The 18,085-nt window shown below is 41.6% G+C and overlaps 1 protein-coding gene across 1 annotated transcript in view; it reads right to left on the bottom strand.

Moving 5' to 3' along the window:
• Window positions 1–18,085, bottom strand: part of LOC106485131 (paralemmin-1) — a 127,589-nt gene that overhangs the window by 12,609 nt on the left and 96,895 nt on the right. Inside the window, exons 4-5 of the mRNA XM_067316729.1 lie at window positions 1,558–1,672; window positions 923–944 (exon numbers count right to left, since the gene is read on the bottom strand). Of these exons, the coding sequence (XP_067172830.1) occupies window positions 923–944; window positions 1,558–1,672 (137 nt within the window). The remainder of the gene's footprint in view (window positions 1–922; window positions 945–1,557; window positions 1,673–18,085) is intronic.

Raw genomic sequence — 18,085 nt, 5'->3', positions numbered from 1 at the left:
TACTCCTTCAATGAATTCAGTGAAATTTGAGTCAGCTCATATACTACACTGTAATTTTGTTTCGTCCCAAAGCTTAATGTATTAGGATCATCCTACATATTCCTCATGTCTGCTCAGAGAATGGGCAATTGGATGACTCGGTCAGCAGCCAGAGGTCGTAGTCCTGACCTCAATATTTTGCATATGGACAGTTCAAAGGTGTGTACTGAGAATGAGTTTCTGGTGCGTAGATTTATCTGCAGATGGATCAGCATGATATCCTCCCTGGAGAAGCACTAAAAGGGTCTGTCCAGCTACTCTGGAACAATCCAGTTTTCTTGCTCACTCATTCACCTAAATTCATAGATCAGAATTTAGTGTGAACAAACACATTAAGGGCACTGAGTTCATAAACTAGGAATTACTACATCCTCATCCATCTATGCAAAATTTTCTTTCTGTAGGAATCATCACACAGAGAATATAACTCACTAGTGAAGTAATCTAATGTTAATCAAAAGCAAGTTGTTCTTGTAAATTAAGAATAGTCCTCATTGCATTTAACTGTTTATGATTACAGTATGTGTACATGAGGAAATTGATTGTTAATCAGGTGAAAAGGAGTTCTGTAGTGTGTGGCTGTCCTGTGGTGAAAGGGGTCAATAACATAAAATTTGTATGATGATGGTTTTAAGTCATCCATGGTTTTCTTTTCCCTTACATGCATATAAAAATAGCTGGAGCTTTGCCAAAGGAATACTATTTCACAATGATAGTGACATTTGTGCTTGCACCAAGTAATACCAAAGAAAAAGGTAATGGTTCTAGCAAGAAATTAGAAATGGCATAAATAGAATAATCCTCACATTTTAAAACTCTGCAACAAACTTTATTAACAACTCTTGTAAAATCCAAAACTGTAGAGTAATAAAAAGGCACTTACCACCATCCTGGTGTGAGAACCTCTGCAAAAAGGAAAAAAAAAAAAAAGAAGATTAGTTAAAACTTTCATGTTTTGGGTAAAATTTGCATGGTCTTGATATTTTTATGCTAGGTCTGCTTTTATGGTTCTTTGTCACTTTAAAATGGGTAACTGGGGATATGGCTACTCAGGTTTAAGTGTGATTAGAAATCAAGGGAGACGGATGTGGTGTTCCTGAAAAGAGAACATTTGCTGTTTATTGCAGGCAGAAGTGGTGTTTGTGGCAAATGCCACTATCACTGAGTGCCCTTGAGAGGAGGAAAGTTTGTGATGCCTTTCAGGATCCCGCTGACACCTTCCAGTATGGCCAAAGTCTCACATGGTTTCCCTGCAGGTAAACTAGGGAGATAGATAGACATGGAAATCCCTTTTCAAAAAGCTGGAGTGGGAAGGGAAAATCCAAATAACCTAACTAAAATAGATCTGATAGCTCTATATCTTTTCTGATCTTGTTCATCCTGCTTTGAGTTAGATTCTCTGGAACTACCATCACTCTTTTCATAAGTACAGAAAAACAGCTGCTTTCAGTAAGCTGTAAGGGTCTGCCTTGGTTTTGGTCTGTGTCCAAGAATGTTTTTTGTTTTTTTTTTAAATACCTTTTGCAAGTTGTCAAAGGATTGCTCAGTCTCCTTTAGCTTCTCCAAAATGATTTGTTCTTTGGCAGATATTTGGGATTCCTCACTTTCTAATTTCTCTATTTCGTGTTCCAACCTGGGGAAGACATACAGACATGAACATACACACAAAAACAGAACATGTAAAAATTATTTCAGTGAGCCCTAGTTACCTAGATATTAATTAGCATTTCAAATGTCATCAGGAACACGTTTCATAATTTCTATTCACAGCTGCTGTCCTAGCACATGAAGGGCTCCTGAATTATTTGTAAAATAGAAGGATCTACTTCAGAAAGACAATAATTATTATCCTTTTCTGCAAACACACATGCAGTTTAATTAAAAATAAACTTCAGTATGCCTTCACCACAGTTCCTGTACCATCTTTCATGCATGCACTTTCATTTTAGAAAACATAGTACTGGATATGACCAAAAATATGCAGTAATAATCAGAGGAATAGGTGTCTTCTAACCTTCCTTACTACAGACAATGAAACTTGAACCAGCTGCTGGAAGCTGGCAGTCACCCACTCGCATTAGCAATATTTCTTGAACCAGTACATTGCTCATTCCCCACAATAATATGTATGGGCTGGAGTCCTATTCTAGGATAGCCAAGAGCAGTGGATTTATTCAAGCTTCCTCTAGTTACTGGGTGATACCGGGGGCCCCAGAGCCATCAGGTAATAAAAAACACAAGCTGTGTGGAAAATAATTTTGTTCTTTTTTAGGCAACAGACATTCAGCACTCTTGTGGATTTCGTTGAGAGCTAATGGCACTCACTCACTTCTTAAGAGGTGATTCATTCTGATTTTAGATATATTTAACCAAAAATGTGCAGGGTTAGATTCTCCATTACTTTAACTCAAACCTCCTTTTATTTACATGATTTATGTCAGTGCTGGAGCACCCTCTCTCGCTCTCTCTTTCTCTCTCTAAATTTTTATATATACCACTCTATTTTCTCACTTTCTCAAAAATGATCTGTAATATGAGCTGAAGTGGATATTTTCAGTCAGGGATGGCTAATTAAGAACTTCCTTTGTCTCAAAGTGAGCTGTAGCTGTTCAGAACTTGCTGCACCATATTTCTGTCAACATGATGGATCAGCATAACCTAGGACTTTCATGAAAACAAGTGCTCGTTCCGTATCCATGGCTGCTTGCTCCTACTATTCTGCCTCCATTTCTCAGGTGAAAGATCAGGGCTCTGATCCAAGTTAAAGCGACATTATTTTTGTTTTTCCCCAACCCTGCTCAACACATGACTTCATAAATGCTTGTGGGTGCACAAGGCAGAGGGCAAGGAGAAGGTGACCATGAGCAGCCAGGCAGGAGAGAGGGAGGCGATTGCGCCTCTCAGGGGCTTGCTAGCTTGAGGTGCTGGTGAAATGAAGGCCTAGTTCACATGCCTAAATATGGATGTAGGGGTCTAACTTTAAGTACCCACCCGGGAAAGTTTTGGGCCACTTTCTGATCATGCAGGGAGGAAAGGTACGTGGCATTTGCTGAGAGCACTTCACATTAGAGAGAGGCAAAAGCATTGCAGCTACAACTTGTTCTGCATGAAAAAGGCAGATTTTGGTCTCCTGAAATACGTAAATGCTTAATAGTCTCAGATCCATGATGAGCTGTAAAACTGTAATTTTTCTTTCTAAAACAGAACTCCCTCCCACCAAGTTGAAATGACTTAATTTCAGTACTTTTTAAATGAACTGTTGGAAGACTGCTGTTTCAACCCACTAAATGTTTTCTTCAAATTAATATTAAAAAAATTAAAAATACAGTTCTGAAACAAAATATTTTTGTGCTGCTGAAATAGAATAATTTGATGCAGGATGAATATTTCCCTTCTTTTGTTATTCAAGGAAAAAGTTTTCAAAAAATATTGTTTCATACCAACTTTTCTTCCCAGGATCTTTTTTTGAACAGCTAGTGAAGTGAAAAATTCATTTGTCACTGATGTCAGTTATTGCCATGTTCCTACTTAATGAATTTAGGAGTCAACAGAAAGGTGACTTCTTTTTTTTCCCTGTCCCTGTGAATGATTAGTAGATCCATGCACATATATACCTTACTGCTAAAGGCATTTGAATTATTCTACTATATGGTCAGAAGAAATTACATTGCAGAGTTGGGTGAGTAGGGGTTTACTGCTATTTTTCTTTTCTTGCTAAGTGAATTACTCAGCAGCATTCAGAATATATATTCTGTAGCCTGCTACATTTTACTAGCCACATGATCTGGAAGAGACTGGAAAACAGGAATGCATAAAAGTCAGCAACAACAAAATACAGGGGAAGAAAGAAGTCCTTTCTCTTTCAAATGAACTGGACATTAGTTAATCATTTATGACAATGAATTCACTGTGAGCATGTGCAGTGTAAGGCAGCTCATTTGATGTAAGGCTATCAGCATCTGGACTTCTTGTAATTTGGGATGATCATAAATGCATCATTTTTTGTGCACCAGCTCAGAACTGTAAGAGGTTTTTCATGAATTATTTATTCTCCCTAGAAAGTTTGTTTCAAATACATGCACATGCACATTTGCACATGCACTTGCACATCCACACACAGGAATTGCTTGGATTTATATTTTTTTACTTTCTGGCTGTTCACTCTTTTGTTTTTATTTCATTATGTATCTCTTATCCTCCTTTTCTGGTTCACTTCCTCTGTCTCTGCTGCATTAATGCCGGACTACCTTCGCCATTAAAAGAGGTCAGGCAGATACAACATTAGATCACCCTCTTTTTGACAACGCATCTTGTTCTTTTTTCTGAATTCCTTCTTCAGCTCCTTTCAGAAGCAGGAATAACAACAAATTACTGAAGAGGAAAGGAATGGAGATAAAGCTGCCAGGATTTAGAGAAATGGGTAAAACTGGTATGATCACAGATTTCCTATGCGACATTAAGTAAGAATGCATGTAACTTGTGCCATGAGTGCAAATTACCATTCTTCCATTGAAATCAGCACAGATGGGCTAAGAGTCTCCCAGTCCCTGTGTAGAATGAGTCTAGTCCTGGAGAAATTGATATGGCTAGCTAAAGTACTGAGCTCTTGGTTCTGCTCTTCCTAATTGTTCCAGGAAAAACACTAATGACTCAGTAATGTTCAGCCAGAGCTGACCTGTTATATAGCACAGGGATCATTTTCCAAGTATTAATATCCACAGGAGGTCATTTTATTTCTTTTCATTTAATGTCACACCACTTTCATCTGTGTTTTCTACATTTAAAGGCCAGGGCTGAAGTACCTTAAGGCTGCTAAAGTACCTGAGGCAACAGAAATGCTAAAGGGCATAGGTTTCCATGTGCGCTGTTATATACATTGATCAGGAAACCACATAGGTGCCACAGACCTCACTGGCAAATTTCTGTTCTTCAGTAGGGACCTAGAGTTCTCACCCTCTCCTTTCGACAGCATTCTTACATAGGGGACCAGCAATGAAAATGTTAAAATAATAACACAAACCAGAGACTGTTTTGCTGCCTTTATCTTTTTTTAGTGAACTTCATATCACCAAAATTGCTGGGTGATAGAAAGAACTGCTTGCTTTTTTCAGTAACAAGATATAGTGCACTCATGCAAATTCAGTATGAAAAACAAAATGCACTAGTATCTGTTTTCGGGGAATATGCTATATACAAAATCTAAACAGTAATAAGTTCATCTAGAGTACACACATACACATACATACATACACAAAACCCTTATATTCTTCCAGTGTAAATCTGTAAAATATTCAATAATATCCTTTTCTTCTAGACTGGTTTAAAAAGCACGTGCTTTAATTGTCATCTGACACCTGGTAAGGAAGCCTTATAATTCCCTTGTTCCTGGCTTCTTAATGGATTTCAGGCTGGAGTGTGGAAGATGGCAACAACAATAAAGCCAGCAAAATAAAAACTACAATATCTGGAGTGCTGCAGGGAATAAATAAAAAGGAAAATAGATATTGAGATAGGGTAGTAGCAGTGTAAAAACAGATTGTTAATATTGCTGCTTTTTGGCTCAAGTAGTTATCTGATAACTGGGATTTGTGAAGATGTTTCTGTAGGGAGAAAAAAACTGGTCATGGACTCAGGAGCTGCTTTGGCACAGACACATTTTTATAATGAATGTACACAGAATCCTGTTTCCCTGAATATCATAGAAACAAACAGGGGAGATTTCGTCATTCAGAAATCTACGTCTGTTTTGCTGATGGCTTGCCTGTCTTTTAGCTTCCTTTAATTGATGGCTGCCATAAAATGCCTGATGTTATAACAATATTTTTAAGTGGTGCGATTTCCTCAGCTGTAATGGGCTGAGTTCCTCTCACCACATCTAAAATTCCACTTCCTTGTCATGAGGAACTTGAGACAGGAAAGAGGTTATCTTGACAGCGCCTCTGGGTAGTGCTGGGCTATTCCCAGTAGTGCAGTCAGCAGCGAATTTTTGGCTTCAGTCTTCTGGAAGCACCTGATCCTAAAGCACCATGAGCAAATCCAATACTTTTCAAAGATTCCTATATCCTGATGTGGCGTCCTGGAGGCTGGAGTCAACCCCCCCAGTTAGTGACTATGAAACCATGTAGTGTCCTATGTACTGCTCAGGTTTAGCACTGAGAAGACCAGTCAAGTAACCCAGGTGAGATGCCTCGAGGGAAGGTTTGTTACATTAATGGTGCTGTCCCTCTGTGAAGGAGAAGGTACTCTGAATAAAAGAAAAGATGGTAATATTCAGGGATCTCACCTCTTGGACAGCATTTTGCTGTCAGTGGTCGTTTGAGAGCACCCTGATGCCTTGGTAAATAAGATGCTAGGCTCATAAGATAACTCGGGCTGGAAGAAACCTCAAGAGGTCTCTAGTCTAACCGCCAGCTCAAAGCAAGGTCAGTCATGAGATCAGATCAGGTTGCTTAGGGCTTTATCCCTTTTGAGGGTCTCAGAAACTCCAAGGATGGGGGAAAAAAATAAGATTCTCTAAGGCTACTCACAGACTTTTTCTTTCATAGTCCATGGGTATAACACATGATGCCCAGCAAAATTCACACCAGAATAGCTCAACACTGCAGTGGAAAAGAACAAGCCAGACAGCTAAAGAAAGTCTGGCCCATATGTTTTGTGAGACTTTGTCCCAGTTAAAGCCTGCCACACTAGTGTAGGCAAGGCAGGCAGTGAGAACAGGAGATAAGGAAGGAAATAGTGAATGAAGGAATGAAGTGAATGATGAAGGAGGAAACAGTGAATGAACTGTCCTACAGACATGTAGGGAGCATCACGAAATGAGGTATTGGGGAACATAGAAGATTGCTTCATTTTGATGGTTAAGAGGGGAATTAAGCAGGAAGCATCAAGAGCTGAAGATGGAGAAAGGCAGGCTTGGTACCGTGGGGAAAGAGTATATGCATGTGTGCATGAGTGTTTATGTTTGGTGCTCAGTATCTAGAAAACATTATGTTTGTATATAGGGCTGATTTTTCTGCTCCAGGCTGAAGGTGAAGGCTTCACTTTCTCTAGGTGAAAGATTTTCTCTATTTCCCATTCTAAGATGTTGAAACCCACAGACTCAGACCATGGCTTTCTTCTCTGTTGAAACACAGTGGCTGTTCTGAATAACAGGTCTCTTTGTGCCTTTACCTTGACCGCAGGGACCGTAAGCAGTGTCTTCCAGTGGCACTCACGTGACCAGCACAGAGTCACACTGCTTTGCAATAAGGACAGACAAATCCATAGTAAGCAAAACTATGCCTCAAGAAAACACAGCCTCCTCTGTCCACCTAATTAACTCTGGCACATACATGATTTCTGGAGATACCTACACTTGGGACAAAGGTCAGCAGTGTTTTGTTTTTAAGATGTGATGGTAACAGTAGTACAAATAGGGAGAACAGCAGATTTATGGATCAATTTCTTTAGCCCGTATTAGCTCTGCATGCTGGATTGTACCCAGCAACATGAGAAATACTCATATCGTTTCTGCAGTGAAGATAGAAACATAATAAAAATTTTTCTGCTGCACACGCACACTCATGTCAGTGCAAAAAGGAACATTCATCAGCACCAATAAGAAAAATATATAAGAATTCAGAACTTAAGAGGAAAACAGGAAAGGCTTTATCAGCGTAAACACTTGACGGGAAAAGGTGACAGACTCATACACAGGGTGGCGGATGGCTCAGCTGTAAACTGATTATTTTGCCATCGCTTTACTGACAGCCTAATTCAACCTGTGAAAGCCACAAAGAAGACATGGGCCTGTATAACAAGAATTAGTTCAAGGTCTCGGAGAACTGAAATTCCTGAGGTGTTACAACTGGTATTAAAATGGCACACTCACAAGGAGAGAAGTGCAAGAAACCCCCTTGATGCTGAATAAACAAGTAAGTTAAAAAACAAATTTAGGGGGAACTGGGCTTGCATGTAGGGATGAATTTGATCTCTGTGCTACAAACTCAGTGCCTGTCTTATGGATGTGGCCCTGACGAGGCTTTTGACCACAGGACAAAATCAGAAAATGTGGAAGGTTCTCTTCTGGGCAACTGAGTCCCAGTGTGCAAGACCCACCCTTCTGTGAGCAGAGAGCCACACGCTGTTTTCTCAAAAGAGTGCTGGTTACAAAGCTCCACCCCATGGGCCTCTCACTCCCACTTCTTTGTCACTCTACTGGTTTTGGGGGCTGCAGGGTAAGCTGCACCTGTTATCTCACCTGGGCTCAGAATGATGTTGCAAAATAAACTTTCAAGGGAAGGAATGAGTGACCTAGAACAGTGGGGAAAGGGTTCCCCCTGCAAGATGTGTAAATCTCACATTTTGGCCCTTCAAACCAGCACTGATGAGAGATATGTGAAACTTTACCCTGAATCCTAGTCCAGTGTCTTATACTCATGTCAAATGCCAAGCATCAGCAAGATGGCAACTCCTAAGAACCTGGACTATTTACCTAGATGCCATATTCATCAACAGTGCCCTTCATATCTGCCATAGGGGAGGGAAAGTCATTCATTAATACTTGATTTAGTTTCTGCATTGGCTCAGTTTTCTCAACATGCCCAGGCAGTTGTGCCAAAACCAACTGAATCATTTGTGGATGTCACTATCTATCTACACACACCCAGTACGGATGGCAAAAACTGCTTGATTTCATGTCTGTTTCAGGATTTGAAATGGCATTCCAGAGCTGGGTAATTCAATGCCTCTTACTTTAGCCTTTCTGCAGAGCTCATCCTTTCTGAATAGCTCACCTTCAAAGAGGAAAGCTGGCAGTGCACATCTTATGATTTCCAAAAGGGTGTTGTTTACAGAGTGCAGCTGCTAATCAAAAGCAGCAAACTTATTTAGCATCTTTGAAAAGGGAAAAACTCCATGACTTTAAAGACTGGGAATACATTATCACCAATCAATGCTTGCAAATGAGATTCAGGCAGGATGCTGAATGAGTTTCTCTGGTAATCTGTACGAATCTTCCTGAATACATAGGAAGAGAAACCATTCCCTTCAACAAGAAAAAGCTGAATCCCAGTGCCAGTTAAAGAACTTGGGGAGAGAGGAGAAACTCTGCTTAACTCCAGTTCCTGTTTAGAGTAGATGTGTAGATACATGCACGTAGAAAGATAGCTAATACTTTGCATCTGACTGATTTAGGACAAGGTTAATCTGTGTTAGGTTAGCCAAATCAAGACGAACATGTCAAGCACTGGTCACAGGATTTCTTGAGCTAAACATGAGGTGTAAAACTGAACAATCTTTATCTTGAGTTAGTTGGTAAAATGTTGCTTGCTCCACATGTAGAAGGTTTTGTGATGAACTAATGCAAATGCTTTGACCTGGAATTTCAGAAGTTATACATGGAATAATGTAATACACAGTCATGCTGCTTTCCTTGCCAAAGCAACGATGTGTTTGTTTCCTAATTTATGCCAGTGGTTTGTTCAGTGTAGCTTTAAATTCCTCCATCATAGGGACATCCATCATTCTCTAGAGTGACTCTTCCACCAGCTGGAACTGCTTTTTCATAGCCTGATTTTTTCTCTATTTTAGAAGTGTGTTATCTCATTCTAGCATCATCTCCTCATATCACCTTAAGCACAAAAACTCTTTCCCCCAAGGCATCTACAACCCACACTTGCTGGTGGATTTTACAAGTCAGAGCGTCCTGGGGCCAAATTCTTCCAGTTCTGTTCAAATGTCTCCAACCTGGGAGAGATTATAACCTTCCTGGAGCTACAGTGCACTGCTTCAGCAGAGTGCAAACCACTGACTGGAAACCAGTGAATTACTATGCCTCTTATGTTTGCCCTTACTCTGAGGAGAAGCATATTGCTCAGCCTTCATTTGGGAAATGGCCTTACACCCTACATGAACCCGGTTCCCTCGTCAATGACCATCATGTCGAAAGAGCCAACAGTCCACTTACCCATCTGCTTGTATTTGAGCATTTTGGTTTGAAAACTCCTGTCCAGACTCTACGTAGGACTTGGCAGACTTTGATTAATTGCTTTATTTCCCTGATCAATTGAGTAAAGACTCTGATAGTTTAACCTGCTCTGGTAAAGTATGGCTCTTGAATTATCCATCTCTTGGAGCACCTGTGTTTAAAAAAAACAGTAGCAAAAATTGTCCTGTTTTCTTGGCCCAGCTCTGTGAGCTGTGAAGGGGTATTTAGATTTCAAGGAACATAGCTCTTCTTCATGAAGCTGGGTTTTGTCTTGTCTCTTCACCTTTGTTATTGTTTTCTTTTTCTTTCCCAATCCAGAGCCATGACAAGCCTTCTTCCTTTGGAGCCTCTTGATCCAGTGTTGAAAACATTGAAATAACGTAAATGAAGTGAGAGCCATGATATAAAACATTTTGCACTGTGGAAAGCCACACACGTAGTTTTCCGTATCTGGACAGACAGGGAGTTACACTGAATAACGTGAGAGTGTTACATTACTAGAACTGGAATGCTTCCTTTGTGGTTTTATTGGCTTGTACCAGCTGGGATGGTAGGAAGAGAGCAGAAAAAATAAGGTAGTCGTTTGAGAGAAGATACCTGTGCTGTATTTTGGTAATTGTAATTGGAATATGTTGAAAGCCTTAGAAAAGACAATAAGTCCTGAAGATGCTTGCTTGCTCTCTCACAGCTTCAAATGAACTTGTTTGGACAAGCAGGATCACACTTTGTGGACTGAGAGAGAAAAGCAGTCTGGGTGAGTGAGGGGAATTTTCCTCTGGCTCTGAACACACAGACAGCTGACTGAGAAATGCTTCAGAAAAAAAAGCTGGCAAGGAGAGTTGTCCCTGGGATGCCTGAGGACACAATGTCTAGCTGACAAGGGAAGGGCAAACGTGCCTACATGGCCTGCAGTTGTAAAACCTTCTTCCCCCTATGCTGTGCTTTGCTCCTCCCTGTGGGAGGCATTTCAGCAGACTGTTTGGGTGCTTTGAATGCTGGGAATAGGCTCCAGAAAGGGAACAACTGTTGCTGCGAAGCCCAGGGCTGGGAAGCGTGTGCTGCAAGACAGGACGGCCTGAGGGAGGGTGAACGTGCAGCTCCCCTCAGCACAAAGCCCAAGTGTGTGGCGGCGTGCACTCGGAGAGGCCAGGAAAGGAACACAGGTGCAGCCAGCCCTGCAAGAAACAGCTTGCTGACACAGTGCAGCTACGCACATGAAAATTCATTTAGGTTTAGTAACAGGTGCCAGCAGTTCAGCTGTACAGTGGGCTGTGTTATTTATAGTTCGGGAGAAGTCCAAAAATAAAGGGAGTGCAATATAGGGAGGACTTTTGAGTGCTCATTCTTCCACAGTGTAGCAGTACTAGCTACTACTACTATTGTTATCCAATGCTAGCATGGATATACAGTCAAAATGTATCCATGACTTTTATGCAACATCCATCCCATAAGCTGCCACAAAATGAGAGTGTTTTTATGCAACCCTGTATATATCGGTGTGCAAGAGACCACATTCAGTTATTGAGCAGCATTACAAGAAAGGCAGAAAGCTCAGAAAAACAGTGTAGGTTTTATCTCCACCTTCTTTTTAATGAAGAGAACTAAAAAAAATTGCTTAAAGGTTTTGCCCTGAAGAGTTTGCAGCCTCCCATGCACACATGGAGAAAGCACTTTTCCTCCCTGTGTTGCAGAACCAGCTGATACCCAGAGAGATGAACTGCTAAGGGTCATGGGGAGTCTGGGGCAGAGCCCACACTCAAGTTTACTTTTCTCGACTCATACCAGAATGACTACAAAGACAGGACGCTCTAACAGCCAGCTGCTGCAGGGTGGGCCTATCACCAGGAAATGGTTGTCCCCTATAGAGGCTTTAGATAGACACTGTCCATTTATTTTATGTCCTTTTTGAAAATTACAGCTGTCTCTGGATGGGCTGAAACAGAAATGCAATAAACTTCTGGAAGCTTAGAGTCCAGCAGTGCTTCATGGAAAAGCAAATCACATGGGAGGCAGCAGGAAGTCTATATATTTGCCTAGGGAATAACCTCCTTCTCTTCCTATTCAGCATTGCCAAATCCCACCTACCCTCTGGGGGAACCAGGTACCTGCTGCCATTGAGGCTTTTCCTCACTTTGTCCTAGGAATCACTCTTTTCTTAAACTCAATTGTTAGGTTGGTTGGGAGTGGCGGGACAGATGAGGCACACCCACCCAGGGTTAGGGATTTAACTGCTTTTTTTTTACCAGGCAACCTGCACACCAGGATGAACAATGCCCAAACCAATCAGGTTACTGAGCAGCCAGGAAGCCAGAGATATGCTACAGCTGATTACTACTGGTGAGTTGGCAGTGCCACAGCCCGGGGGACTAAGTCTTCTGCTTGCTTGCAGAACAGCTCTCGCCCAGATGGCATGGAGCAGGAATAACGACATCTCTCTGGTGGCTTGTCTGCACCTGAGACTTCTGTTCTGACAAACACAGATCTCTGCAGCTGAGTTTAACCTCACGGTTAGCTAAGGCTGGAGCAGGTGCTGGAGCAGGCATGTCATCCTCTGCCTGGCCTCAGGTCACTGCAGGGAGAGGGTTACTCAGGCTTCCCCAGGGACTCAGATTCACGTCTCACCACCTGCCTGGAAGGTTGAGTGCTGCTTGGTGAGCAACAAGCTCACTGTGGAGCCCTGGCCTTGAGGAACTATGCAAACATTTCACTTTCCTGCTCTGGGTGAGGGACACAGCTTGGAAAGAGTCGCTTTCTTCAGGTCCCGGAGCTTTTGTTTCTCCTGCGCTCCTCCTGTTGCCTCTTCAGCATGAGGGTGCTCAGTGCAAGGCCTGACTGAGACACGATGCAAGGAAAGAGAGGACTTGCTTCCTACCAGCTCCAAAGCAAAAATTGGGCTGGCTCTTGAAGGGAAGAACACCATGTGGCATGCCCTGCAAGTGGCACAAGGGAAAGGGACATTTCCTCCACTGTCTCCTCCTGCCTCCTGCACTTTCCTTGAACTGAGAATCCAAGGGAGGTGCTTCCTGTCTGCTTTTCCAGTGGGAGCTGGAAACGGCTGGAACTGCTGAGGATCTTGCACTGTGAGCCTTGCAGAGAGCAGCAGTCTTGCCACTTTCTGTCATCAACAGTCCATAGCAGCGCAGTAGGCTGGTGGAGGGTGGGTACAGAGGGGACAGTGAAAGATGAATGCCTGACAGTTGCTTACATCAGGATGTTGGCTTTGATGGTGTCCCCATAGCTGGGATCTTGGCAATGCTCTTCAATCATGGAGCACAGCTGGATCTGAAGTGCTTGTAGGACATATTCTGGCAGCAAACAAGGTGATGGTCATTTATTTCTGTGCAACACAGGAGTTAAGAGTAGACACCGAGTAGTGCCTTAGGAAACATTATAGGTTTACCCAGCTTGCCCTAAATCTAACTCTGATCTTTGGAGTTTCTCTGCCCTGACTACTTTGCTCAATTTTAATGCTTCTTACAGCATATGTCAGCCCTCCAGCCTGTCAGTCAACTGTAGCTGCATGCTCAGATCAGAGAGAAGTGTTAGTGTGACTAGCTCTGTTTCAGCTAGCCGGAGGCATACAAGTTTCCTGATTCAAGCTAACTCCTCAACCTGAACACGCAGACACTGCTTTCTGCTAATATAGTGTAGAAAAACAGAAGACAGGGAAATATATTCTAAGCCAAGCCCTGTATGTCTCCTTTTCCATTCCTTTTCTTTCACTTGCTCTCTTTCCTCTTCAACCTTCCTCTTCTTTTCTGAGGATTCCTTTCCTTCATCACCACTTCATTTCCCAGTACCCCATGCCTGTCTGTCCCTTCCCTCATAGTCACTTTCTGTTCATTTTTTTCTCTGAATACATCACCTTCTTTCCTATTAAAATATTATTTCCATGTATACTGGCTTTTCTGCTTCCTTTCTCCTCCTCTACCTCTCATGTAAGCCAAGTATGCTCATTTTTGACTGACCGGTCAACCAACATCCATATCTGCTGGCTGGCTCTCCTGTTGCCTTCACTAAAAGTTATGCTCCTCAGTAAAGAGGTCTTCAGAGCACAGGGGATCATGTTTCACAGGGGACCAAGACCCGTCCCTAGCTTATAGGATGAACCACATGTACAGTCTTATAATTCTATACCAGGGAAAAACCTAAGCATCATTTACAGCTGATGGGAGCAGCAGTACTTGAACTGAGGGAGTCTATGCATGCTCATATGGCACAAAGTTTTAGGCATATACATATATAATTCCCTAAAAATTACCATTGACCTTTTGTTGCATTTCTGCTTGACATAACCACTGGGAAACGATGATATAGACTGCACCAGTGGGGCCACAGGTGCTGAGAGAAGCTTAAACATACTACTGGCAATGGACAGTTTGCAGTCTCTGTGTTAAACAAGGACTTTGATCAAAAAGGGCCTGAAAACCCTTCATCTGGAGACCACGGGAATCAAAAGAGTTAATGTGCTTTGGAAACACTTGGTAATGTTTTTTCCTATATATCCTTTCCTGAGCTGTGTTTGAAGCTCTTTTTGGTCAGAGAGGAATGAATGTAGATGGACCACTGCAGAAGATGCAGAAGATGAAGCAAAGACCACTGAGCCTGAGCAGTGCAGATCTGTGAGGCTGACTACTTGATATGAAACAGTGATGTGGGAGTCTACATTACTCAGCCCCTCCACGAAGACACTCAGCAAAGCCATTTTATCAGTGTCATATAAATATCAGCATGGTTATATATGGCCAAACTTTCTGAGATAAATCTAATTTTACAGACCTAGCAACTGATCAAAGAAAAATACTTTCTCTATATCCAAAGTACACACAGTAGATGAAAGTGTGTGTGAGTATTTTTCCCCACGGTGAGAAATAGTTTTTTGAACTGCTGATTAACATATTTCCTCTCTTTCTTGCTCAGTTTGTAATGACAGTTCTTTCCACTCCTCTTAGGCCAGAGATCGTTTTTTTCACTCTCAAGGATATAAATATTTTTGAAGTAAATATTATTTTTCCTCCAATGTACCTATTACTTAGATTTCCTGGAATGGGCACTAATACGATGTAGCAGTGGTTACATCAGTATCTGCCTGCTTGTTTCTCTGTAGTGCCAGTGCTCTCATGGCTCCTAGCAAACTCAGGGTCTCTATTCTGTTAATAAAGAGAATAAGGGTACATATGTGAATAAATAAATAAATAAATAAATAAAGGCATCAGAGGCCATTCTAATTTTCTAGGTGCCTTGATGAGATGCAGAAGTTCTGTATAGCCATGAAGATGTGCACTAAAGTTTCATAGTATGACACATGATTCTTTTGAAGAAACTATTTGAAATGATGCACTGTACTCCATTGTAACATCTCTTGTCTTACTGTTGGCACATGGTATCTAACTAAATTTCAGCACCAAAAAGCACTTACCAGCCTATTCTAATACCTACTAATGTCAGTAGAAGATTAAAGGAAGTTTAATGGAAGTATATACTAGTTTTTAATATATATGTTAGATTTATTACAGCCCAAGTCTAACCAGGAGTACCTTAGAGCACCCCTGAAAATGCCTTGATCTGTGGATTTGCCCTAATATGCATGTAGATATATGCACACCAAGTGAAAGACAAGAGTTTTTTTACATTCTGCTCTCTCCTTTTTTTTTTTTTTCCTCCTAGTTGATATTTCTTGCCATTCCTTGAATTCCTGCACATGTTATTTCCATACCAGACTCCAGCATTTCCTCTGTTGAGGTGGCTGGCTCCATTCAGGCACTTACTCCTTACAAACCAGGATTTCACTCCTTGTGTAATTCTCATTTGGGATGGTTTGAATCCCTTCCATCCCCCCACCATGTTTGACTTTTAACAATTTAGAAGCAAATGCAAATGACTCCTTCAAATGCAGTCTGATTATTAATCAAAAGATGCAGTTATTATTCATAAGAAAAGCCATGTTATCAAACAAAGCAAGCACAGACTAGATTTGCCTGTGTTTTATCCCTGCCATGCAGCCTTCAGCAAATCACTTCTGTCTGCCTCCATTTCCTCATCTTGATCCAATACATTCTCCAATCCTATACAGTCCAATTATACATCAGAACATGCTTTTCCCAGGTAGATTTGTTAGCTGGTATTGCTAATTGTAGATACTTACTGATCCACAGGTGCACTTATATATAAGGTTTCTATGATTTTCATTCAACTTGGGTCAAATCTGCTTCTAATGTCTGCAAGGGCTCAATACTAAGTAGTGGATTTTTGGTGCAAATAAAGAATTTTCTATTCACTTTCTCTGAAAATATTTTGCAATGGCTGCTTAAAACATGCTGTTTCAAGGAACATGGTACTTATAAGCCTATTTGTTGGTGTAAGAATTAAGTGCTGCCCAGGATCCAACGTGCTGACCTAAGGCATGTCATCTGATGGATGAATATAGTCAAAGGATAGGTGTCTGAGAATAATACAAGATGAAAATGAGACCCTTAGAATTTAGGCTACTACACTGCAAATGTGAAAATTCAACCAGAAGCATTATGACTGATGTGATGAAACCTTCCCTACATCTTGGCTGTGACTGTTATAGCACAACGACCCTACTACCATGGAAAACTACAACTTACAGTGATCTTACCTGACCTTTTTTTAACAAGCCTTTCCTTGCCTTCTGTGCTGTCCTTTAGTTAGAGACTGCCTGGAATTTTAAGTGCCCTTAAGAAGTCCCTAGCAAAGGGAGTTAGACGACTACACGCAGCTAACAGACAGTGTGTCTTAGGCATTGAACTTTGTTAGGTCCCTTTAAAAATTCCCCATATTATGTGCCCCTCACAAACACACAAATGCATTCCCCATGCACTGCTTGCCAAGAGTGACTTAGGAGCCAGGGACAGAAAAAGAACAGCAGGGCAGGAAGAGGAACACCCAGTGGGAGCTGTTATTTGCCTTGTTTATTTCTTGATACAAACAGATTCTTGGATTTGAGCTTTGCAAATATGTCCTCCGCTATTATTCATTTACAAGAATTAACAGCCCATTTATCTAGGGTGAAGGCTGATGTGAGGCAAGGAAAATGTCCTATGGGAATGGACAGACCGTCCTGCACAATCATTCTGTACCTTGAGCAGTTAAAGACCTACCAAGCTGCTGCCGCCCTGAGCCAAGCAATGGCAGCACCCTGATTCCATCTCATCAGTCTGATCTTCCTTAAAGCTTTTGTGTTTTGCTTACTTATTTATTTAAGTTTGGTAGCAAGCGTTCCTGTTTTCCAAGAAAGCATTAGACAAATTCAGCTTCAAAGGAGAGAGATTTCACTGTGGTGGGATAACTCCAAGGTTATTTGAAGTGTTCTTGCCTAGGCAAATCAAGCCAATCAGGAAGCACCTAGAAATGTGGGCTGTGTTTGGTTTGTTGTTTCCACCCTTAAACATTTCCTGCTATTGTTCTTGTCATTTTCTCTGAGTATGCATGTGACTGTTGGGTGGTGCTGCTACTGCCGCTAAGGTTTTTGGGAAGACGCCTGGTCCTTGCAGGCACACACAGAGCTCTGTGTGCTGTTCCCCTCACATACTCAGAGCACAAATTTCCGGCGTACGAGTGAAGGGAAGGTGGGTCTATGGTGATAACTGGATCTCGGTGAGCAAAGCAGAGTGCATTTTCTCATTGGTCACGCTCAGCCGGGCAAGAATGAAATCATGCCATCAAATGATGAATGAATTCTAGCTCAAGAAATTGCGTATCACCCTAGCAGAAGTAGAGAGTGGCTGGGTGGAAGTAGCAGGTCAGCAACACTCTGGAATTCATTGAGATCTGTAGAAAGCCAGGGAAGTAGTGGCTGACTTCCCCAGTTTTACCTCTTTCATTCAGAGCCTGATTTTCTCTTGTCAGGAGTATATGAGATCACTTACAATGGCCCAACCCCATCAAACCAATAAAGGACTGGAGGAGATGTAACTATCCTGGCTTTTCAGGGAGGTTGCCCATATCTCATTTTAGACATTGAGATTCAAAATTACATCTTATTTTCCTCAAATGCATCTTAAGAGTTTTTATCAGCCTTGGAGAGTAATGAAAAGAGCTGGGTGCTGCACTCAA

The sequence above is a fragment of the Apteryx mantelli genome, chromosome Z, assembly GCF_036417845.1.
Source record: "Apteryx mantelli isolate bAptMan1 chromosome Z, bAptMan1.hap1, whole genome shotgun sequence".
NCBI lineage: Eukaryota > Metazoa > Chordata > Aves > Apterygiformes > Apterygidae > Apteryx > Apteryx mantelli.
The sequence above is the reverse complement of the archived record's forward strand: the minus strand, read 5'-3'. Positions and strand labels throughout refer to the sequence as shown.